A 23,758-nucleotide genomic window follows, 5' to 3' on the forward strand; every position below is an offset into this window, starting at 1 on the left:
AGTTCTGGTTCACATTTTGCTTTCCGTGTCCATACTGTGGCCACCATTCACTGCCACCCTAATGTACACCAAATTATAATATAAACACTACAGGCCCAAGGATTCCATCCTTTCTAGGACGATAGTTACTTTGGCTCAGGAAATGCTGTCCAATGTAGATGTAAAATTCCTATCCAGGGTCAAAAGTTTACTTTATGTAAAAGAATTATTGTTAATAAAAAGAAACATAATATTATGCAACAGCCAAGAAAAATAATTGAAAAATACCTGAGTTCCATTGCCAGTGTTTCGAAGATGATTATAAAGAAGCTTGGTAGCACCATCCTGAAAAGTTTTTGGTAAAGCTCCTAATAACATTGTAAACTCTGGGGTGTTGAGTTCAAACAGGGAAATCAGCACGGACTGTGCTGCCTAGAAAACAAAGGACACAAGAAGTAGATGGACATATTTTGGTTACTCAAAGGAGATCATTTTCTTTATTAACATTTCTGTTCAATAGCACAATGCTATCTTTCCCATAAAAAAGATGTTCTTATATGCTTTAAAATTTCTTTGTTGAAAGAAAGGAAATATGGAAATACAACAAATACAAACTAAAAAAATCAACAGCAGAAATTAACTGGACAGTTCCAGGGTTACTCTATTAATGTACGGTGGTGCCTCAGGTTCCTAACAAATGATTACGAGAAGATGAATAAAAATAAAGGTCACAAAATTCATACTCTGCATGCTCTTTTGCAGCAAATATTGAAATGAGCTCAATATAGGATGTAGGAAATAAATGATTAGGGGTAAACAGAAGTCTCAGGAATATGGTGAAAAGAACAGAAGGTGTAGGAAGGAGCTTCTCAGAAAATAAATGATCTATATTCTTGAGGATATGGAAAATAGCAGCCACAGGCATGTGGCAGGGATACTGAAAATTCTGACAGATACTTAAAAACATTAGAAAGGAGCAGGAGTGAATACTTCCCAGGTCAAAATGTGAATCTCTTCCTTGGCGACCAACACCAGTGGAAAGGATGTGGGAGTAATACGGGAACACAAAATCTTAATTTACCAAGGTAGACAGATACATAATGACTAAATTCATCAACAGATCAGTCAATAATGCCTACAGTTAATAAGTCAAGAAAAGTGTGAGCTCTTATTTGAAATACATAAGTAAATACAAGGGGAAAGATTTGGAATACTTTGAATGGTGGTAAGATTAGAGGTTGAGAGGATTATGGCAAGGAAAATTTTTTAATCCTAAATTTGAAATCATATTAAGCGGATAAAACTTAACATAATTTTTAAAAGAGATTTTTTTTAAAGGTCTTCATATCAATGCTAACTGGTAATGTCCTGAAAATATTAGCTTCCTTCACTGGTAATCCAAAATGACTGAATTGCTTTTCTAATTTATTTTCTAAACCTTATATTGAAACATACCTTCCGAACATCAGAACTTTTGGGTTCTGTTGTCCAAGTGATAACCCGAGAGACTGCCAAGCGAGTTTCACTGGAATTTATAAAATCTCCTGGATCCATCTGTTTGGCCAGAGTTTCTATATATTTAAGGATAGCAACCTTCACCTGCAGAGGTGAGCACAATGAGAGAGGCCAGTCAGGTGGTCACTGAGCGATAGTGAGAACACTTAAAAAACAACTAGGTGATTATTTTTTGACAAATAAAAAGGAAAACAACAACAATAAAGAATTAAACAACCACCTACCTACCTGAGGTACAAGGATATGACAATGTGGACTTTTGTTTTTCACACATAGTAGAACTTTTACATCCCAGATGTTTCACTGCCCATGTCTGAACAACTGCTGAAGACTCTCTTGACAAAATTATACATCTCTCCTGGAGTCTGCATTTGGAGCTTATAGCTGACTCTTGTCTAGACTCCCTGAGAGCCTGTCTTTATCAACTGAGTGTAATTGGGCTTTTGGGGAAATGAACCAAAGTGTTTTGAAAGGCATTACACATCGAGTGAGTAACTAAGGTGGGCAATTCAGGATTTTTGCCAAGTATAACAGCAAGACTCATGAGATCAGGTTCTTTAATAGGTCCACCAAGTGCGAGAATTACCTTCCAAAAGAACTGTCACAAAAAAGTTTTACACAACTACCACTGGAGGAAAGACAATACTTATTTGTATACAAGTTATAAGTATTTTAAAAAGCCTTATTATTCTTCCATGAATTTCTGAAGGGTGGCTACATGGTGGGTGCAGGCTTCAGTGTCAGCGGGAGGTGGGGCACAGCATACTTCTTCCTTAGGACTAGCCCTTTTTATTCTTATGAAAAGTCTTGGTTAAATTATCTCCCTTTTTTCAGGTATGTTGGGGCAGAAAATAGGCTGAAAACCACTATTTTAAAAATTCTGTCTTCAGACATTCCAGGATTTCTAAATAACGGCTTGCTAAGGCTTTACTGATACACCTCGGAAATGGCACCGGGCAGAGTGCCTGGCCCTTAGATACACAAGATGCCAAACACATACTAACTGCTGATGTCCTGACTTCGAAGAAAGGTTTAAATGTATGATTAAGACAGTAACTTTGAAAATACAGTACCAAAGATTAAGGTAATCAGTTTTTCTGTGCTCGTTCTTCCCTTATTATTGATATTAATGTGTCGTTTCTCTCACTCAATTCAAAACAAGGTCTTTGGAGAGTTCCAAGCTAATATACAGGAAGTAAAATATTAAAATACGTTTCTGATGCTTGTGTATTTTGCCTTTTCTGTTTCCAGAGAAACAAACAAGACATAAGGGATCCAATTACATTCTTCATTTCCTAATGAATAATTTTTAAGAAATAATTTGTAATTTTATGAAGTGGATTGAAAAGAACCAAGAGTTAACCTATCAGCCACCCTTGAGTAAAATGCACAGTGGAAAGGAAGACAGACTTAATGGTTAACTGTGCAGTTGCAGGTCCCACTGAATCATGGCAGCACATAAGACTCTGCCTTCTTACAGCCACATCATTCTCTGTCAGTCTTAACACCTGAAAGCTGCCACAGTAAACTAAAAAAATGAACATCAATGTATTTTGTTTTCAATTTGCTACCATTATTTGCAAGATGAGATTCAATTTCTGCATTGTCTTGGTAATTTGTAGAGGTATGTAAACTTTTAAAAGAGTTTCAAAAAATAGGTGTTTATTACACCAAATGGGCAAAATCACCACAATATACATGTAATCATTAGAAAGTTTACATTTTAGTAGGGTATTTCAGAAGGTTATAAACATAGTCTATAATTTTCATAAGACAAACATGAATTCTTCTTAAGAGAGCAAAAAATAATCTAATGGCCAAGCTGTGTATAATTCTACATATTTGTAAAACCTAGAAAAAAGAGGTCAACAAATTATACTTATTTTTTAAAAATATAACTTACTCAAATAAAATCACTTTGCATTACCATTTCTTCCTATCTTACTTTCTTATATTTAACCATGACACACTGTGAAAAATATAAAATCATACCTAAATCATAACCCTATTTATAGTTTAGTTTATCAGTTATTATACACAATAATAATAAAAATTTATAGTTCTATATGTCTATAAATTTAAAATGCTTAGCATAATGCCTTGGACAAAGAGCGAGTCCTGCCCTGGCTGGTGTGGCTCAGTGGACTGAGTGCAGGCTCATGCACTAAAAGGTTGCAGGTTAGATTCCCTGTCGGGACACATGCCTGGGTTGCAGGCCAGGTCCCCAGCTTGGGTGTGGGAGAGGCAAGGGATCACACATCGATGTTTCTTTCTTTCTCCCTTCTGTCCTCCTCTATCTAAAAAATAAATAAAACCTTAAAAAAAATAAAAGGAATGAATTCTAAAAATATTTTCAACAATATCAAGTAAATTATTCTCTTCTGCAGGTCGCTTTTCAAAATTAAGAGATGGGATTTCCCTCAGAAAGCAGCGCTGAAAAAAATAACATTATGTTGAGTGTAAGCCAACCCTGGTAAGAAACATAATCATGATTTTAAGACAAAATCATATTCAGAAACTTAAACAAAATCAGTCCTGGGCAGTAACGCTTGTGGAAATGTATTTCGTGCAAAACAGAGCAGAAAAATATAAGAACCGTAAATGTACATATGCTTGTTATTTCCCTGACTTTAAATCTCATTTAATAAAACTCGCTAAGAAACATTTTTAGAAAAAACTTTAGGAATTCTTTGCTTATATTAAATTGTTTCAATTTAAATTTAATAATTATTTTTACGACAAACTGGAATCCATCTATTTTTCACATAAATTAACTGGAAAATGTGTGCTGATAACAATTGAGGAAGTTAATCCTGATTCTAAATTTTATGCACACATCAGAAATACCACATTGGAAAAAAAGAAAAAACACGTTACTATTTCAGTTAAGGAGAACAGCACTGAGATTAAACTTAAAATTTGTTGTTTACTAAAGTAAATATAGGCAAAACTGACATTTCATCCAAAATACCTATTCAGAATTTAAATTTTTAAGTATTGGGAAATCACAAACATAAAATCAGATAAGACTTTATAGAGCAAGTCTGCATTACGAGCTTAGTGTTAGCGGCCATACTGTGTTGCCTTCTAAATGTGTAGCTCCTGGAAGCTTCTCCGAGGAACAGCCTGGCATTTGAGTAACAGTTGAAATTGAATTATGCGCATGCTTACAAGGCTCACAAAGGTTAGTAGTTGAACACAGATGCACACAAACATTATCTGAAACACTGCAGAGATTGCAAAGAGAGTTAAGAAAAGAAATAATGCAGATTAAAACAAAAACAAAAAACCTTGGAGCTCCAAAAAGAGTGAAGATGGTCCCGAAGTGCTGGCTTGGCTGTCTGAAAGTTTATAAAAACAAAATCCATGGATTGAATAGCTTCTCATGAGACAGACATAAATTAACATAACTTTATTACTAAGACATTTAAATTTCTTATAATGTCTTCAAAAGACTTCAAATTTTTACCTTCAAACTTGGTGTTTGAGTCTGATCAACTGTAAATCTCATTAAAATATTGAACTGAAGATCGTTTGGAAAAGATTCTCTAAAATAAGGGGAAAAAGCAAAACAAAATAAAAATAGCAAGTAAGCATTTAGCAAACTTAACAGGAAATTATGCTTAATACCAAAACATAATGTCATTTAAAAAGTATACATTAAGTATATGTATCTGTATGTGGTACAGACTTTGTGAAACAATACACAATAAAAACTATTCCCAGAAATATCTGAACATTTTTATTTATCTCCCGTAGGGGGTTAAAAAGCAACACTATAGTAAATAATGGCCCATTTTGCCTCAACTATGGATTTAATAAAAAACTGTGGATTCAAGCTCTGGCTGGTCACTCAGTGGGTGGAGTGTCATCCTGTGCACCAAAAGGCTGCGGGTTTGATTTCCCACCAGGGCACACACCTAGGTTGTCAGTCCAGCTCCAGGTCAGGGCATGTACAAGAGGCAATCAAACAATGCTTCTCTCCCCCAAGCCCCCCCGCCTTCCTCCCTTTCTCAAATCATATTCAGAAAATGTTCAACTTTATCAGAGATGCTTCCCCACACCTAATATCTAAATTCTACACTCAACTCAACTTCGTAAACAGATAGAATATTTGAAATAATTCACTTTAACCTTCTACACAAGAGAGTAAAAATATATCATTGGTTCAAAATCTTTTAAAAAAATTTTAGTTGTTTAATTTTTTAGAGAGAGAACAAGGGAGAGAGAAGGGAAGAGAGAGGAAAACATCAACGTGCCCTCAACCAGGGACCTGGCCCACAACCGAGGCATGTGCCCTGACTGGGAATTGAACCTGTGACTTTTCATTTTACAGGCAATGCCTAACGTACTGAGCCACAGCAGTTAGGGCCAAAATTTTCTTTAAAAAGATAATAAATACTTAATGCATTAATATTCTTTTTAAACTTAGAAATATTTTATTTGTACATTAAATTGAATAAAATCTTTACCTCAAACTCAGCAGATCCATCTTAATTATGATAAAAAAATAATGCCACTTTAAATTAATCCACAAATGTTAATGAAATTTTCATGAAAGAAAGCAGCATTTGATCTAAGGACCAGTGATGCATGTGAATGGGCATCATTAATAATTTAAAAAAGGAGTCTGTGCAATCCCAATAGCTTGAAAATATCTGAACTTCTAACACAGAAACTAAATATCCCTGATTATTATCAGTTAAACTTGAAACATATGAGAAAATTACCTTGTAACATCAAGAGCTTTCTGAACTTTAGCCTGAACAGACCCAAGTAAATCAGCACCCATTTTTTTCAGCAGCTGTGTCAGCAGTACAAACAACCAATCTTGAAGATCATCTTTGTGGACTTGTATGAAGTCCACTAAAGTCTCCAAAAACATGCTGAACACCTACAGTTGATAAACAGGGTAGGGGGGAGAAAAAGGAGGAAATATTCACATTTATGATCAATTCAAACTGTAGTAGAAAGGAATATAGGAATCAGAGGCACAGCGATTGGCAGCCAAGCAGAAACATAATCTCTCTTGCCTTTCATTGGACTCTGTGACACAAGAGCATTTGAAATGTTATCCAACTTCTGCTGAAGTTCGACAATTAGCTATTCCATGCAGCATCACTTGGTAAAGAAACGTTGGCCATAATGACTGGCACACCTACAGCTCAAACTGGTTAAACTGAAATCCACTTCATCTGAAATTTAGGACAAGGAACAACCTATAGCTCTGTGGCACTGCAGTCATCAGAAGATGACCCTGCTGACAGCTACCATGAAGTGTAAGACAACTCTGACCTAGTGAGCTAAATAGAGGCTCCTCAGATTTCTCAAAATGTCAGTTATCACATATTTTTTGTTATAAGATAAACTGTTTAGTGAAACTGCCCCAAAAGTAACTGAAATGATTTTGGATAACAATAACTGTAACTAAAATAAAATAAATTCAGAATACAAATTTACATCTAAATTTTAATGATTTCTAAAATGTCCTAGATGGCAGGCTAGGGCACTCATCAATAGCCTCCTTTCTATTGATGAGTTTTTATAATTGGTTCCAATATTAATCCATTACTTTAAAAAATGTTGTAGGATAAAAAAACATTTAAGGGAAAGGATGCTAATGTTCATAAATGATGTATGTCATTAAAATACTTATGGAAAGTGATTTACTTAATGTGTATTATATTTCTACAGGAAATTCCACAGCATACTGGAAAATTTGTTTCTAGGTAAGTAGAAAGGAAATCTTAAGACAATGTCAGGCATGTTGTATTGAGACAATTTAAAATCACAGTTATAAAAATCTATGGTTTAAAACAGTTAATCTGAAAGTAGCTCTTTTAATTTGAAAGTTAGAAGTTTTATTCTCAGTACCTATTTTATTTCTTGAATTTCCTTTATATAATTATATATAAATTCCCATTTTTCTCATGTTAGAAATGAAGGTTTTTTTCCCTATCGAAATTATAACTTAGCTTTAACATTTGAGTATGAATTAGAAAAATACACTTTGGTTATTTGCTGAAGATGCTCTGTATCTGTGAGAGTAGAAAGCGTGGTACTTTACATTTTCTAGCACTGTGCTACCCAGGCAGCACCTCCTTCAACACTGTTCTTACTCATGATATAGTCAGTACCTTCTGTCCCACCCTCACGGCCACGGCCACAGCCACAAAACCTGGCTTCAATTAGATTCAAAACTTGGCCAACTGCCTCACTAAAACTGTCTGGCCCTCAACTGGGCCCAGAATACCACTGAACTTCACCAGACCTACTCTATGACAAATGCATGAATCTAATCTAGTACTCACTTTTACTGGTACCTGGCAAATCTATTTAGCCAGGTGTGCTGGAGTCAGCACCTATCTAGAAAAGTTAACTGTGAAATATCTGGAAATTCTGTGAGCTAGTTGGTGGCCTGAAATACCATTGTGGGAGTACTGACACATCTGAAATTATAGCAAACACTACAAATCAGGGTTTCCCACCCTTCTCCCAAACCTGGTTTACCCACATACCACTGTCTAATTCTTGCCTATTTTCCTGAAGATTACAAGTTTAAGCTTTCACTATACCAAAATCCATTCTGAAAACCATGCACAAGAGAATGCCTATGTCAACTCTTCCATTTTACCTGGTTCTTAGGGAACAGAACCAGAAAAGTGACTTGCCCCAGGTTTCCACAGCTGGTTTCGGCTGTGTTCCATGCACTCAATTGCTAGATAACTTAAGCGTACCTACTTTACTGTTATTCAACATAAAACTCTCCAATGACTTTTCTCCTACTTTGACTTTGTTTACAGTTATCTTTCAAACAATTATTTCACCAAATTAAGGCCATTACCTTTTTAAGAGTACTGTAGCTTGACACTGCTTTACTCTTATTATCTTATTACTTCCCTCCTTTCTTCTATTCTTGTTGCCATGCATTTCCCTTTGGCATCTAAAATGTGGGGTGATTTAAGAGCCAGTCTTCACAGATTCCCTTTTCATAGGAAGTGGGACCTCCCTGACAGGGCCTCTCTGATCTAGCCTAGTAGGTCCCATGACCTCTGGAATAGCTGACCCTCTCTCTGTTGATCACGCCATCATTGTAGGCACCAGCCTTTCTGTTCTCAGGTCTGGATTTCTGTAGAAATGGCCTGACTTTAGTTATTCTGCTTCCTGTGTACCAGGGGTGAGAAGAGCATTTCTGTGACAGGCCAGACAGTACATATTCTAAGCTTGCAGGCCATACGGTGGTGTGTGTCATGACTATTTAACTCTGCTATTGTAGCACAGCCCCAGTATGCAAACAAGTGAGCACAGCTGTGTTCTGATATAACCCGATTTATAAAATGGAGAGCTGGCCAACTCATGCTTCTTTCTTACCATCGAATTGTGATATTACTCTTTTGATATAAACAAAATCCATTATAGTAGCTTCACTGTCTACAGAATAGTCTTTCAAATGCTTAGAGATGTTTCTAACTCTTCAAACTGACCTCAGACTCTGTGGCAACATAAACTCTTTGTCCCTGAGCACATACCACCCACATTCCTGATTTCCTTCCCTACTCCTCACTCACTCCATCTACACACAGTATGTGATTCGCTACCACCACGTGCGTCCCAGCCTACAGGCTTCTTGGATAAGTCACTGATCCTCCCTACTTGAAACCTGTGGTGGGAATAGCTTTTTGGTACTATTTAAACTTTCTTGTATTTATATATCTTCCCATCTGGAATATATAACATTTGAGAATAAAGACTATATTTTTATACAGCCTTGTATCACATATTAAAACCAAATTCAAAGTTATTAGAGGCTGACTACTGAATATAAAGTTGTTCAATGAATGTGTAGGAAAAGTTCCTTAAAGAGTAAGAATTTTCTCTTGAGTGAAATTTACCCTGTAATTAATTGGTAGTCAACCTTTTTTCCCCAAAGCAAAGGAAGATGTGTAAGACTCTCTTTATCCCAGACAAATTGAACTCTTTTTCTTCCCTATAAACTTTCCGAATCTCCCACGTCTCTGGACTCATGCTAGTCATGCCTAGCGGGCTCTTTCTTCTCATGCTAACATATCCAAAGTTGATGATCCTTTCAAACTCTGAATTGCTATTCCCTTCAAGAAGACTTTCTTGAGTCTCCTAAGTAGAAATTTCTTTTGATTAGATATAATGTGAGTATAGCTAAATAAAAATATAAATATGATTTTATAGTATTCTGCAAATAGAACTATACTATTTTTTCAAAATACTGGTCTCTTACCAATGGTACTTACTCAATAACAATGCTGCCTACATGTATCTATTTAAAATATATATTGGGAATTTCACATTATATTTCTTATTGGAACGTCCTATCACAAAGAGTTCCCTGTCAGATGTTGGTATTCTCTCGTTTCCTTAATGGGAATTGGAGAAAATGAAAAGTGAGTATGCTAAAATAACACTAAAACAAAATTTTAAGCAACATGTTGAAAATCACTGCTGTGTTGGTTTTAGGGAATGACATTAACAGAATATTAGAAAGTTCATATGGGGAGGCTGGGACTAAATTTTAAAAAATAATTGTGAAACTTGGGAATTACATTGCTAATGATCCAATGGAATCAACTTATGCTCCAACATACCTCACAACTGTAATTTACTGCAAAAGAATCGTAATAGTTGAGCTATTACAATTGAGGCAGCCTTTTACTTAACCTTGCTTGTATCTTAGGTGTGCCAGTCATCAAATACAGAAGAACATAATCAAATTAGGTTAATTAGTAGATTAAAAAGCACATCTCCAAACAGAATGACAGCCTGCATAACTGCGAATAGCATTTCGTGGATTGCAAAGGGTCCAACACTGCATGAACTCTTCGGGAGAGAAAATAGAGAAAAAGGGTTAATTGCACAGTCATGCAGTAAAGTTAGGTTTCCAACAAATATTGAACCAACTTACTCTCTATTGAGAGTTCCAACACAGGGGACAGCATGCAAAAAGAAAAAAAGAAAAAAAAGAAAAACACACAAATTAGTCGCCATCAATGCAAAGTTCCTATATGGAAGAAAACACTTAGAAAATAAAAGTGACGAATGCTTTTCAGTTTTATGATAAATTCAAAATAGTTTTTAAAACAAGAGTTAAATGAATAGTATGGGGAAAAGAGCATGTGATTTTCCTGTCTCTCCCTCACCTCTTTATCAAGGAAGTTAAAAGTAGAAAATCCTTCTTTTCTAGGCCCCTACATCCTCAAGGCACAACTTTTTCAGAGACTCTAAGACTAAAAGACACCTGCCCCCACTTCTGCTTCCAAAGCATGGTATCTGGAATTTTAATTTATTTTTTTCTCCTCAGAAGCAATAGGTTTTCAAATTATTTGTGAGGGCTCAAAAACAATTACTGCTGTTTGGAGGTACAAATTAAGTGTTTAGACCATGACTTTTACTTTTCGCCAGATAAGATGTGCATCGTGGTCTCCTGATCTTAGGATTGTAGGCAGCTGAGATGCCTAGAACACTCTCCAGGAAACCAGATGTGGCCTTCTAGGGCACTCAACTGTGTCCCACTTTAGTAGTCACAGACTAAATTCTCACTCTAGCTGTTCAAGATGCAAGAGCAGGACTTCAAAATGTAGAAAGGACTACAGAGATCATAAAATGCCAATTCAAAGCATACACCTCATGACGGTAGCTCCTTTCAACTACTTCCTTTACAGTCGAATGCTAGAACATAGGATCGTTTCTGACATGACGCTCCTTACGTATGAGGGGAAACATGGGTCTAGAGGAGTCAAAATAAAAATCATCCTTGAGCTCCTTAATTTTTCAAACTTAAACTTATATAGTACTTTCCAAAGGCTTTATATATGTCAACTCATTCATCATCATCATCACAGTCTTTGAGGTGGGCATTGCTATTAACTCTCTTTTACAGATCAGGAAACCAACACACACACTGTTAATAAGTGTTGGAGGTCAAATTTGAACCCGAGCAAGGTAGCTCCACTATCCATACTTGTTATCACTGTTTTGGACTGCTTCTCCTGTCAAATTATTAAGGGGCTTTAAATTATACAATTGTAGCTCTATGGTCTAAATTACTGTCATACATATATTGTGGTTGGATCACTTACTCCCATACTGGCATCTGAAGTAAAAAAAAAAAAGTTTCTTTATTAAGATAATTTCAGCTTGCAGACTATATTTACCAAACACATTACTCCTCTGGGAAAGATGAGAAAGAAACCCAGCATCTATGTCAACGGTATTTAGAAGGAGCTCTTTTCTAATCCTTCCTTTCTGAGATGTCTGGACTGTATACTGGAAATCGCCTGACACTTTATGGTCTCATATATACATATGACACATGTCATATGTCATGTTGGGGAGGACTTTCATTGATCACGGAAGCTCGCTACTATGCAGAAGCTATTAATGTGGAAACTGATATGTTGACTTCAACCTAGAACATGGGCAAATCCAGCCAACCCAGCTCACAGTATGAGGCATCTTCCAAACACTACAGTCCATTCTAGGGACAAGGCTTCGGGTTGTTTCTGTCCTGTGAGCTTTCAGAGAAGTGCTTCCAAAACAGAGTAAAGAACTAACCCAGGCTTGAAAACAAAAGTGAAGTGTCCCTGATGGCATACTTCCAGTTGTAAGGCTATAGGGAAAAGTGCATGGCATGTTTGGGAAAATGAACATAATTCGGGCTGAGCTAAGGAGGAGAAGGCAATAACAAGCCAAATGACAGGCTTTGTTTGAACATTTTCTTGAGGTGAATGAGTAGTCATGGAAGTGCTTTAAGCTTATAGAAAAGATTTACCTTTTAGAAAAACTGCTAAAGAATGCAGTGTGGAGCCTTAACAGGGTAGCTCTGGTGGTTAGAGTGTTGTTCCAACATGCCAAGGTTGTGGGTTTAATTCCCAGTAAGGGCGCACACAAGAATCAAGCAATGAATGTATGAATGGGTGGAACAACAAATCAATATCCCTCCATCTCTATCTTTCTCTATCCCTTACTCTCTCTCTAAAAAAAAATCAATCAAGAAATTTTTTTTTAAAGATTCAGTGTAAAGCATTTAGAGATAGGAGATGGGGAGGAGGTACAACAAGCACAAGACGATTGTGCCCTGAATTAGCAATGAGAATGGAGAGATATTAGAAAGGTTGAAATCAACTGAGATAGAATGAAGTTTCTACAATGATGCCAAAATTCTTCACTTAAGTAACGAGGAGATGGTGGTGTCACCTGATGAGATAAAGTGATGCATGAGACAGAGCAGTTTTACAGTTGAAGATGGCAAGTGACTGAAGTGCAGGAGGAGAAATGAGGGTTTTAAGGATGTATTTGAGAGTCATTAGAGTGAAATGGGTAGTTTATTGTTCAGAGAAGGTAGTGAGTGAAAGAAGAGGGTCTACTATAAGACTTTAAGCAACACCAACATTAGTAAAACAAACAGAGAGGTAAGTGTTTGAAAATAAGAGCAAAAGAAATGGTGTGAAAGAGAGAGTCAGACCCAATGGAAACCAGGCTTCCTTTTCCTCTCCCACTGCATATCCTTAAAATGATGGAACAGCACACTGAATAAACTCATAACAAAGTTAAAAAGCAAAAATAGATGTCAATCAGCAAGTGGGAATTCATGAGAAATCCCTGACCCTGCCAATGAGACCATATTAGCAAGAAATAGGGTATACATTTATGTAGCCTCACAACACCTTCAAGGTGAGCCCTCCTTCCATTTCACTGGGAGAAAATTTTGGGAGAATGGGTTTGTATGTGGTTACGTTGCTGGTTTGGAGGCAGGAAATAGAATTTCTGCTTGACGGCTTCTATTTTCTTGGTAAGCTAAGAGGCCAGGACATATACCTGGGGCATGAGATGGGGCTGGGAGGTGAACAGGGCTGGAGTTTTGAGGACAGATTATTTGACACGGTCTCCACAGAGGACAGGAAAGATGAAGGGAAGAGAATCACCAGGCAGCACTGAGCACTCAGACAAGAATTACAGATAAAAAATGGAGGACAACCAGAACATCCAGGAATGCACAGGAATAGTTTCACCCAGCAGGGGCTAGAATGCATTGTTTTCCTTCAACAGTCTTAACCTTCAACCTGTAGCATGAGCTCCTCTAGCTGAGGGTCTGAACCATTATGTTTCTATTTCAGTGTCAGTAACCAAGAGTTGCCTTAGAACACGAGTTAGCGAACTATGGTCTGCAAGCTAAGAATGGTTCTTACATTTTAATTTTCTTTAATCAAAAGGCTATTTAGTGGAACATGAAATTATATGAGAATTTAAATTTCAATGTCATATATAAAGTTTTATTACAAGCCAGCCACATTCATTTGGTTACACAGTATCTATGGATGCCTCCACACTATAATGGCAGAGGTAGGTAGTTGTGACAAAGATCATTTTGGCCTATAAATCCTCAGTTACCATCAGGCTCTTTACAGAGACCCTTGAAAATGAACCAAATTGTATTTGGGAAAAAAAAAAAAAAAGAAAGTTTCAAAAACAGTTACTTGATAATGAAGATGCAACTGTTGGTACTTTATAAAGTTACATTTAAAAAGGGGTAGGGAAATACCTACTATTGTAATATTAGGATATAATTCAAAAGTTCAAATCAAACCCTGATATTTTAAACTCAGGATACGGTAATATATCCTGTTTATTCTTAATAAGTTACATTATTAGCAGAACCTCTGATGGACAATCACCAAACAAAAGCCAAACAAGTTTAACAAAAATATTCCTATTACTTTTGTCTTCACTGAACTATAAAAAAAAAAATTGAATTGAACAATCAAAACCAGATGGGTCACTAAGAACTGTTCCAAAATTCTATAAGGAAAAACTAAAAAGTCACTTCCCTGGCAATTCTAGGGGGAGGACTATAGCTCGTTCTCCGTATCCATTAAGGGAGGCCAAACATTTATGCTCAGTTTAGTTTCTATGCCAGCTTCAGGTGCAGCTTCCCGACTTGATTTCCAAGAGACTCTTTTAAAAAGTGTTTCTCTTTATTACTATGTAAATTCTAGGATTCAACTAAATTCCATTCTTGTCTTTAAAAAATCAAAAGTTGTGACTTTAAGAAATAAACTGGCCTCAGTCTTCTACCTTCCAGTAGGAATAAATTATTGAAGATGTTTTAAAACTCAATGTCATTGTAAAATGGCAGACCTATCCACATGTTCAGTTTGAAAGTTAGAAATTTTTTAAAGTTTTAGTAAACTCCTTACCAATCTGTATTTTAATCTTTGTCTTCAATCAAATTTTTATAGTCTTGGATAAAATAAATATGCCTTTTGATAGAGAATAATTTTTAAAAGTTATTGTTATAAAGTATAAAAATTCGTAATCTTTAGCTGGGTTTTAGGTTATGTATAAAGTAGGATTGTAATATTTTAAAATAATGTCATAAATAATGAAAATATTGAAAAGAATAACAAAATGATATGTGCGACAATAAAAATGAAGACAATAAAAAAAACACTAAAGTGAAATTCATTAATATTTTTCTTGTAATTTCCTTTCCAAATCTCCTCCTCTTAAGTTAGAAATTCTCATGTAGATACTTGGTGTCTGTCCTAAAGAAAAATACATAATAAAGCTTCACCATTTTCAAATATATTGCTAAAAACAAAATAAATGAACACATTTTACAACAATGCTACCCATCAAAGTTAACCAAACTTTCACAATACACATGCAGGTTATTCAGAAGGACTCAAATATATTTTAATTGACATTACAAAGGGAACAACGCTCTGAAATGGACTATTTCAATATATAAAATGCTTCTTTCATATTAGTACCAAACTATGGCTAAAGCTATATGTTGTGCTTTTGTATATGTAGTCACAGTTCTTTTCTACAAAACTGACCTTTTCAGATAGTACATAATTTCCTTAGTGTTGTAATAATCACTGAAGAAAACTGGATAAGAAGGTACAAACTTATCCCAATTACTTCCTTTACAAACAGTAACAATTTTTCATAATACAAATTCATACACCCACCCTTACTAAATATATGAGAGGATGCGGTTGCTACCACATCCTTCAGTTTATAGTCTCATCGCCCTTCTAAGAAGCTTAAATGAATACCAGAGAGCAACTTCTAAATTAAGTATGAAATAAAACATTTAACTTCAATTATGTTCGAAAAGATTATTACTTTTCAAGGGCAATAATAAAACAAAAATAGTTTACAGTACTTTTGCTATTGTATTATTTCTTTTTAGGGGCAATATACAAACGACACCTGCAGGAGGAAATAACTGTAACTACTAGAACGTACCTTGCCATGAGGATCGGCAAACATTCTTGTGAAAATTTCACATAATCTTTTCAGTTCAACTCGACTGTCAAAATAATAAAGTGGCTAATTAATATCAAGCTGTAGGAAGAAGTCACTTAAAAGTAACCTTACATATAATTGGGCTTCTTAAAAATTAAGCCCTCAAAATCAAGAAGTTTGTGGGATTTACCAGTTAGGGCTAAGTACAAATTTATCAAATACAACAAAAATTCTCTTGCAGCCCACACTATTTTAAAGCTTGAAAGTTACAAGAAAATAAATAGAATTGTATTTCATTAATGTAGCATGATGGGGAAAACTGTACAAATGTCATTCCCAGTGCATGAGTCTTATCTTTTTAAAGGCCAACATGTTTTCTTAAATTTTGTCACCTGAGTGCTGAAATCTTTCTAAACTACGTCTACTTCCTTGCCACTTCCAATGATATACTGAACCTAATATTAACCAAATCTTGACGGGACTGGAAACAATATTATAATGATTTACTGCAGTGATCGATGAAACATTAAAATATATTTGGCAATACATAAACTTTTATTTTAAATTACACAGTGTTAATACTTCCTAAAATAAATACACAGCTAGTAAGTCAAACCCTGATTTTAGCCTTGGCCAGTGTGACTCAGTGTACTAAGTGCTTGCCTGAGAACAAAAGGGTGGCCACTTCGATTCCCAGTCATGGCACGTGCCTGGCTTGAGGGCCAGGTCCCCATTAGGGGGCACTCACGAGGCAACCACACATGGATGTTTCTCTCCTCTTTCTCCCTCCCTTCCCCTGTCTAAAAATAAGTAAAAACAAACAAACAAACAACAAAAAAAACCCCAGAAAACAAAAACTCCATCCCTGATTTTAGGTATCAAATCAGGAAGTAAACCTCTATTTTCCACCACACTCAACTTTATAAATAATCTGAAGCCAAGTTCTTAAAGGGGTGAATTACAGAGGTTTAAAACATTGCACAGATTAAAAATAAAGACATTAGGGAGGAAAAGAAAGCAAAAGCTATTAGGAAAAGAAACTAAATAAACCTAACAAAAACAAACTAAAAACCCATATAAACTTCTCTCCTTAGGGAAATTCACTTCAATTCCATTTCACATTACTCTAGGACTCATATATTACATGAACACTCGGAATATACCTTCATTTTCAAGTGAACATAAACATTCTTACCTCTCACTGAAAAACAGGTATAAATTTTAATAAACTGGTCAGCTATAATATTATGTGCATCTTATTTAATTTTGAAAATTACTAACACTTTTCATCTAACATCTGTTTGTGAATAAAATGTTGCCTTTTAAGATGTTTCTTTAGCCAGAGCAAGCAAGTGAACTTGAAAAACTTTCAGTAACAATAGGACAGATGGTCCTACATGACTGAAGATTAGGAAAATTCTGATGTCACCTTCTAAATTCAGGACAACTCTGTTCCTATACCAGTACCTATGAAGTGTTACAGAGACAAAGTCAAGTCATAAAGTGCTAACCAGAAAAATTATTTTAAGACAATACAACTCACCTCAGCGTTCTCTGATTTTTTAGTAAGTTCTGCAGACCCAAAAGGCCTTCCTTCCTTTCGGACCAATTGGAACTAGCACACCTGTTCAGGACCTCTGCCACATCTTCGGTCTGCCGCATATATGTAGGGATACTACCATTTCGAGAGCTATAGGAGCGCTCTGAACAAGCACTGGACGCATCGCTGTTGGCATCATCATCGGAATGCATTCCATATGATTCATATCTTCTTCGAGCAGGTTTTTTCTGTTATGTACATAAAGACGCCTATTAGTAGTAGCTAAAATAATACTGGTATTTCACCATTTCCACTGACACAAAAAGGACTGGTGTTAAAAATCAGTGCAAAGCATGCTAATCGTTGTAATAATAAAATGTCAATTTTAGTTTTTCTTCAAAAAACACGTAGACCTTAGTAGAAAATGAAATACTCTTTAACTATGGGAAGTGGTAGAAAGAGAATAAAATTCTGTGGAAGTTCAGATATTAACTGAGAAGTGATAAAAAATACAGGTTTTTCCTTTTCTTTCCCCTTTTTATGAAAAACCAAGAAGAACTACCAGATTATAAATGAGCAGAAACTATATCGGAATTCTGAGTTGGTAAGAGAAAAAAATTACCTTTCTAAATGATGAGAATGGATCAGGAAATGGATAATGAAGGAAAAACTCACATTCTCCTCTATGTACCACGCTATTTTTCCTGTCTACGTTCTCTTTCTTCTATTCCTCTTTTACCTCCACTATCATTTCTCTCGCCACAACTGCTTCCCTTATACCCAGCCCTCATATCTCATCGAGAAGTGAAATACAAAAAATGACAAGAACCTGTTTTGCTTACTATTATTTTTAGGAGGCAAGCTCCTTGAGGGTCCTCCAAGTTTTTCCCAATGTGACTATACCATCTATTTGAATAAATATGAGACAGCATATTTAGATTCTTTTAATTTCTTCACATCTGAAGGTCATTATTTAATATATGTAATTTCTAATTATACCTTCCACATTAAAAGTGAAATGAAAGAGAGTAAACAGCTTATTTGAGATTTCCTTGGGATAATTAAAAATAAATGTTTATGTAATCTAATATTTGCATATAGGCTGGTAAGAGTGAAGATATGTCTATAAAACAGGTTAAGCACAATTTAAAACAGTTCCAAGTGGTTATAAATTTTCCAAATTCTAAAATCTAAAAAAAGTATAATTTGAATAAAATCCAAAGTTGTATAATGACATTTCCATCATTACATGTCTCATATGGATTTAGAGATGCCAAGTTAATTTAGAATAGCAGTAATGTGACATTTTCTGTGTTTCTGTGTTGGCCTCCAGGGTCAGCCTGTCAAAGACATCAGTGCAAATGACATCATCTCATTTGTATGAGGTACTCAAGCTTAAAGGATCAGAATCCCAATAGCTACCTATTAATAATTATATGTATTTAAAACACAGAATGTATGTCTAAGGACTTTATTATTTCCACTTGAAGTTTTTACTGAAAACTAATAAAGCAAAGAAAAACAGTTACAGTATTAAAAGATTTCACAAAATAGCAAAGTCTATACCTTAGTCCGTATGTCTCCTAAGAGCTGAGAGCAGTAAATTTTTAAAGAGAAAAATTGAAAATGAAGAACATTTTGCTACATAGCACAATGAAGTAGGCATAAACCATGCCCATAATCAGAAACATTAAAATTTTAATATACAGATATATAAGAACAGCTTACTAGCAAGCTATATCTTTAATCCTGCCAATATTCTTTAGTCCAAAGAAATTTATCTAAGCTACAAAAATATTCCCTTATACAGTTTCCCAATTCCTATTTGGATCCTTTTGCTGTTTCCAAAGTTAACTTTAATTCTACAATTTTTCTCAAGGTCTAAATTAGTCATGAAAAGTCTTTTCCTAAAAAAATGACAGCTATAACTAGAATAGTTAAGCTATGCAAATAATGGAAGTAGAATCAGTTTATTGAGATTCAGCTTTTAGCCCTGGTGGTTAAGTATTTTCCATATAAATCAAACACAGCATCTCAACATCTTAGTATTTTAAGTGATATTTAAAGAACACTCCATTCAATTAATAAAATTTATGTGAGCAGAATTTAACTGGTAAATCATCCATTTAAAAAGAAACTAGAAAATATGAATTAAAAATACAATGATAGTAAATTTAAAACATCTGACTGATTTAGTATCATCAGAACAAGATGTGATCAAAATAATCAAATGGTTGAGGCAAAAGGAAAATTAAGCACATACAGACTGTCAGAGCAGAATTATGCATATCATTAAATATACTATATTAGTTACACCAATGAATAATTTTTAAACTTATTTTTCAAATTTTTGTGGCAAAACTATATCAACGCTGGTTAAAATTGAGCCGTAGTTTTAAAAGGCACAATTATTTTTTATTTCAAAACAAAGATGAGGCCTTTGTAAGTTCTGGTTAAGAAATTGAGAAAATGCTTCTTGAACACAGGATTAATATAATTTGAAAGACCAAATGTCATACTGAATTGACTTGGGAAACTGGCAAAAAGCCCACTACATTCATTGCTTCAAATGACACGTCCTTCGTAATTGTAAATGGGAAAAACAGCAGTGATATATGTACCATATTCTTCTGAAAAAGTTTCATGGATCTGTACATTATGTTTTTAAAGGTCACTGTTAAATGTGTTGGGCATAAAGAACCAGGCAAAGCCCAGCTGGTGTGGCTCAGTGAATTGAGTAGTGGCCTGTGAACCCAAGGGTCACCAGCTCAATTCCCAGTCAGGGCACATGCCTGGGTTGTGGGCCAGGTTCCCAGTAGTGGGTGTGAGAGAGGCAAACACACACTAGTGTTTCTTTCCCTTTCTCCCTCCCTTCCCCTCTCTCTAAAAACAAATAAATAAAAATCTTAAAAAAAAAAAAAAAAAGGAGCCAGGAAAATATCTTAATTATAATGTGTCTTGAACGTGTGCTTTCTTTCAGCTTTGAAATACAATAAGTACAAGACTAAAGAAAATCCTCCTCCAAACTAAAACAATCCCTAAATTCTCATGGTTAAGCTAGTCTTGAAATTAAAGGCTTATATATATTTACATGCTTATCTGTCTGCCCTCTCACTGTACTATATAGTACATAAAACACATGACCAGATTAAAGATATCAATACATATATTTTTGATATCCCATCAATTAACTACTGGCCATCACTTAAATTTCTGACCAATTAGTAATGATCAAGAATTAATTATATTTCTTTTGACATTCCCCACATTTGATTTTCCTAGATTCAATCCACAAGAATATTCTACCTCCCTCCCAACTCTGATGGACTGGCTTATTCATACACTAGTTTCATAATTAGCACATCTACAAAAATACAGAAACTAAGAAGAGTACCAAGGCATCTGCTACCGCCTCCTCCACATCAGAACCTGTGTTCAGGACTCGCATGGCACTGACAGAAGATGACAGTCGACTTGATTGGCTGATCCCATACCCTGGACCTAATTCATCAGAAGAAGAATAGCTTTGAGAAAGTCATAAATGTTAACAGTCTCGGGTTAGAAACTATAAGATCCTTAAGGGGAGAAAAAAAAAACCAATGGGGAAAGCATTTTAAAAGCAATATGTATTTTCTGGGTACATATAGTTTTTGATCAAATGAAAGGGTAAAGGCAATTAGAATGACTGACAATATGTGGAAACTTAATTTAAAGAATAGTAGCTACAATACATTCACACCCTGAAGATAGCAGAAAGCATGACTGTCTGATTAAGAGCTTGCAAGTCCGTAGTGCTGTAATTAACCCAGCTCTATCAGTCAGACAAGTCTCATCCATGCTGGTGAGATGAGAACAAATGTCATTGTCCAACCCATAATGACAAGAAAGTTCACTGAAGCCAGAAATTTACAAGAGAAAAAACCCTCTATTATCTCTTCTCCTTCAAGATAGGTTAATTTCATTCTGTAACTAAGACATATCATTTGATATTTGTTAAGCACCTACTAAGTGCCCAACACGCTAAGGTACGTGAAGACAAGCAGGTGTGTCCTCCCCCTCAACTAGTTCCTACACCATCATGTACAGTTAAAACACTTCATCCACCATTTTGGTTTTTTTTTTTTAATGTACAAAGATGAGGTACATAACTGAGAACGTAAAACAATTCTATATTTTAAAATGACATAACTTAGGTTATACAAAGAAAAATGTCCATCTGCTAGTGGAAAAAAATGTTCAAATAAGGTTGGTGAAAGGGAAAAAGTTGCTTAGGGGAAAATAAAATGACCAGAAATGATTTACTAACAAATTAAATTAAAAAAAAATCAATTTTAAAACATGAATATTATTCAATGGAAACTGAAAAGGACAAAAATCTGAGACGAATGTACAGATGATAGTGAAAATGTACTCATCCTTCACCTGAGGCCCCATACACATCGGGGGCGTAGAGGGCACCAGTAGATCTGGAATGGTGTCTGGAGGCTGGAATAACAGGACCATACAAACCTCATCTATTACCACAGAAACAAGGAATAGTGGCAGCACTACAGTCAGGCAAGGAGAGGTAGTTAGCACCGCTGTTACTTCTAATAGCTAAGGGTCCGAAAACTGCCCACGAGGGCAACTGAACACTAGCACTGCAACATCATCCTTGACACACAACAGATCTTACACCTAAGGGACAGACAAGCCCACAGGAGACAAAAAATTAAGTATTCAAATGGAAGGAAATGTCAAAAATACAAGTGTGAAACAAAAAAATGAATACTGTAGTTAAAAAAAAACCACTATGGTAACTAGTAATCAATAATAATCTTATCTCCTTCAATCGTAAACCCAATGAAACAGTTATTACTAATCCATTTTATAAACGGGTAAACTATAGAGAGGTTAGTTAACTGATTAAAGCCACACTACTGGGAAGTGATATACCTCAGCATCTTACTCTTTCAAGGCCTTCGCTCTTAAATATCTTACACTTACAATCCTCACACTGTTCAAAAAGTAACATACCTCATTTATGTTAACATTTTCCACACAGTACACAGAATATAAATTCTATATTCAGTACAAGATTATTTAAATTATCAAACCACATTTGAACATCAAAGAAATATTACTAATTTAATTTAAAAACATGGAAATGTGAGAAGTACATTTATGACGTTTCTCTAAATCTAAACTTACCATATTTAAAATTTTAGAATTAAAAATCTGTAAAATCACCATAAAATCAATCTTTTTCTTACAGAAACAAATAAGCTAGGAAAAATTCATTTTAATAGCTAACAAAATACATTACTCTTATTCTAAAAGTTATTCTTCTTCAGATATGTTCATTAGAGCTATTAAAATACTTTTATTACATGAATCACTCTTTTGTACCAGGACCTTAATGAACAAGAAAAATGACCGAAAGATTGAGAAAAAGGACTAAACAGAAATAATACTACACAAAATGTTTTATCAGACCCTAGAAGATGACTGATATTATTAGAAAAACTTGCTAATATGTTTTAATTTTATCCAATAAAAATATTTTCTAAAATTGTGAGAAAGAGTTGAACTAATGGCAATATCTAGTAGCTGAAAAATCTCTGTAAAACTTTAAGGAATCAGCAGTTTTCTGTGTCTGAAGGTAACAGGTTAAGAGGCACCACTCATGTGCCTGTCATAATGTAAGCCTTTTCCTCCAATCTTGGTTCTGGAAATAAGTAGAAACCATGGGTGCAAGTTCCAGAGAAGTTCGGCTCTGCTCAGGTCTGATTTATTTCTGATGTTTTAGGGCCCTCCCACTGGCCTTGTGCTACCACTGAATAAAGGGCAAGCTATGGGATTCCCCTGTTAAATGGCAATATTCAAGTCAGAGGCAACCTAAGAATCCACCAAGTGAACCAAGTCAGGACAGCAGAATACAGGCAAATGGCAGTAGGGAGCACACATTGACCTTGGGGAAGGTTGCTCTTAATCCCTATGTAACACACAGGCCAATCTGCTACCTTTACTAGGCAGTACCCATGTGTAAATAAAAGGGCTATAAAATTAATTCTTCTAAAGCTACAGTATATAATTAAAGACTTAATCATCCTTAACCCAAACAGGATGTTTCATTAGAATTAGGAAAACTGCTTCCTTTAATAACAAAATTTAAGTGATTTAAACTGTCAAAGGGAAGCTTTAAGATGAATCTAGAACATTAATGGCTCTTAGAAAGATCCATTAAAAATTTTTATTTTTTTAATTAACTGTTGGTTATAAATTTCCTCTAGTCTCTGACTACTGTATAGATTTAAAAGGTATAAGCACACATTTTGGTTTCCTCTTAATGTCTCACGTTTTCAAGTAATTCTGCAGTGTTATCATTACACAAATACAGGTGTTAAGACCATTAAAAAACTGGAGATTCTATCCATTAAAGTATTAGAAAACTACTTC

At 35.1% G+C, this 23,758-nt stretch overlaps 1 protein-coding gene across 13 annotated transcripts in view; it reads right to left on the reverse strand.

Moving 5' to 3' along the window:
* Positions 1-23,758, reverse strand: part of CLASP2 (cytoplasmic linker associated protein 2) — a 158,989-nt gene that overhangs the window by 28,252 nt on the left and 106,979 nt on the right. For 5 of the 13 annotated variants that reach the window (XM_053669047.1, XM_053669050.1, XM_053669048.1 and 2 more), the window contains 9 exons: positions 21,743-21,805; positions 20,715-20,821; positions 17,324-17,568; positions 15,781-15,844; positions 6,225-6,388; positions 4,964-5,042; positions 4,785-4,835; positions 1,435-1,578; positions 268-411 (listed from right to left, as the gene is read on the reverse strand). In XM_053669047.1, the coding sequence (XP_053525022.1) occupies positions 268-411; positions 1,435-1,578; positions 4,785-4,835; positions 4,964-5,042; positions 6,225-6,388; positions 15,781-15,844; positions 17,324-17,568; positions 20,715-20,821; positions 21,743-21,805 (1,061 nt within the window). The remainder of the gene's footprint in view (positions 1-267; positions 412-1,434; positions 1,579-4,784; positions 4,836-4,963; positions 5,043-6,224; positions 6,389-15,780; positions 15,845-17,323; positions 17,569-20,714; positions 20,822-21,742; positions 21,806-23,758) is intronic. The other 8 variants (XM_053669052.1, XM_053669054.1, XM_053669056.1 and 5 more) reach the window with 3 other exon arrangements.

The sequence above is a fragment of the Artibeus jamaicensis genome, unplaced genomic scaffold (genome assembly GCF_021234435.1).
Source record: "Artibeus jamaicensis isolate MK-2021 breed Jamaican fruit bat unplaced genomic scaffold, CSHL_Jam_final contig_519, whole genome shotgun sequence".
NCBI classification, from domain to species: domain Eukaryota; kingdom Metazoa; phylum Chordata; class Mammalia; order Chiroptera; family Phyllostomidae; genus Artibeus; species Artibeus jamaicensis.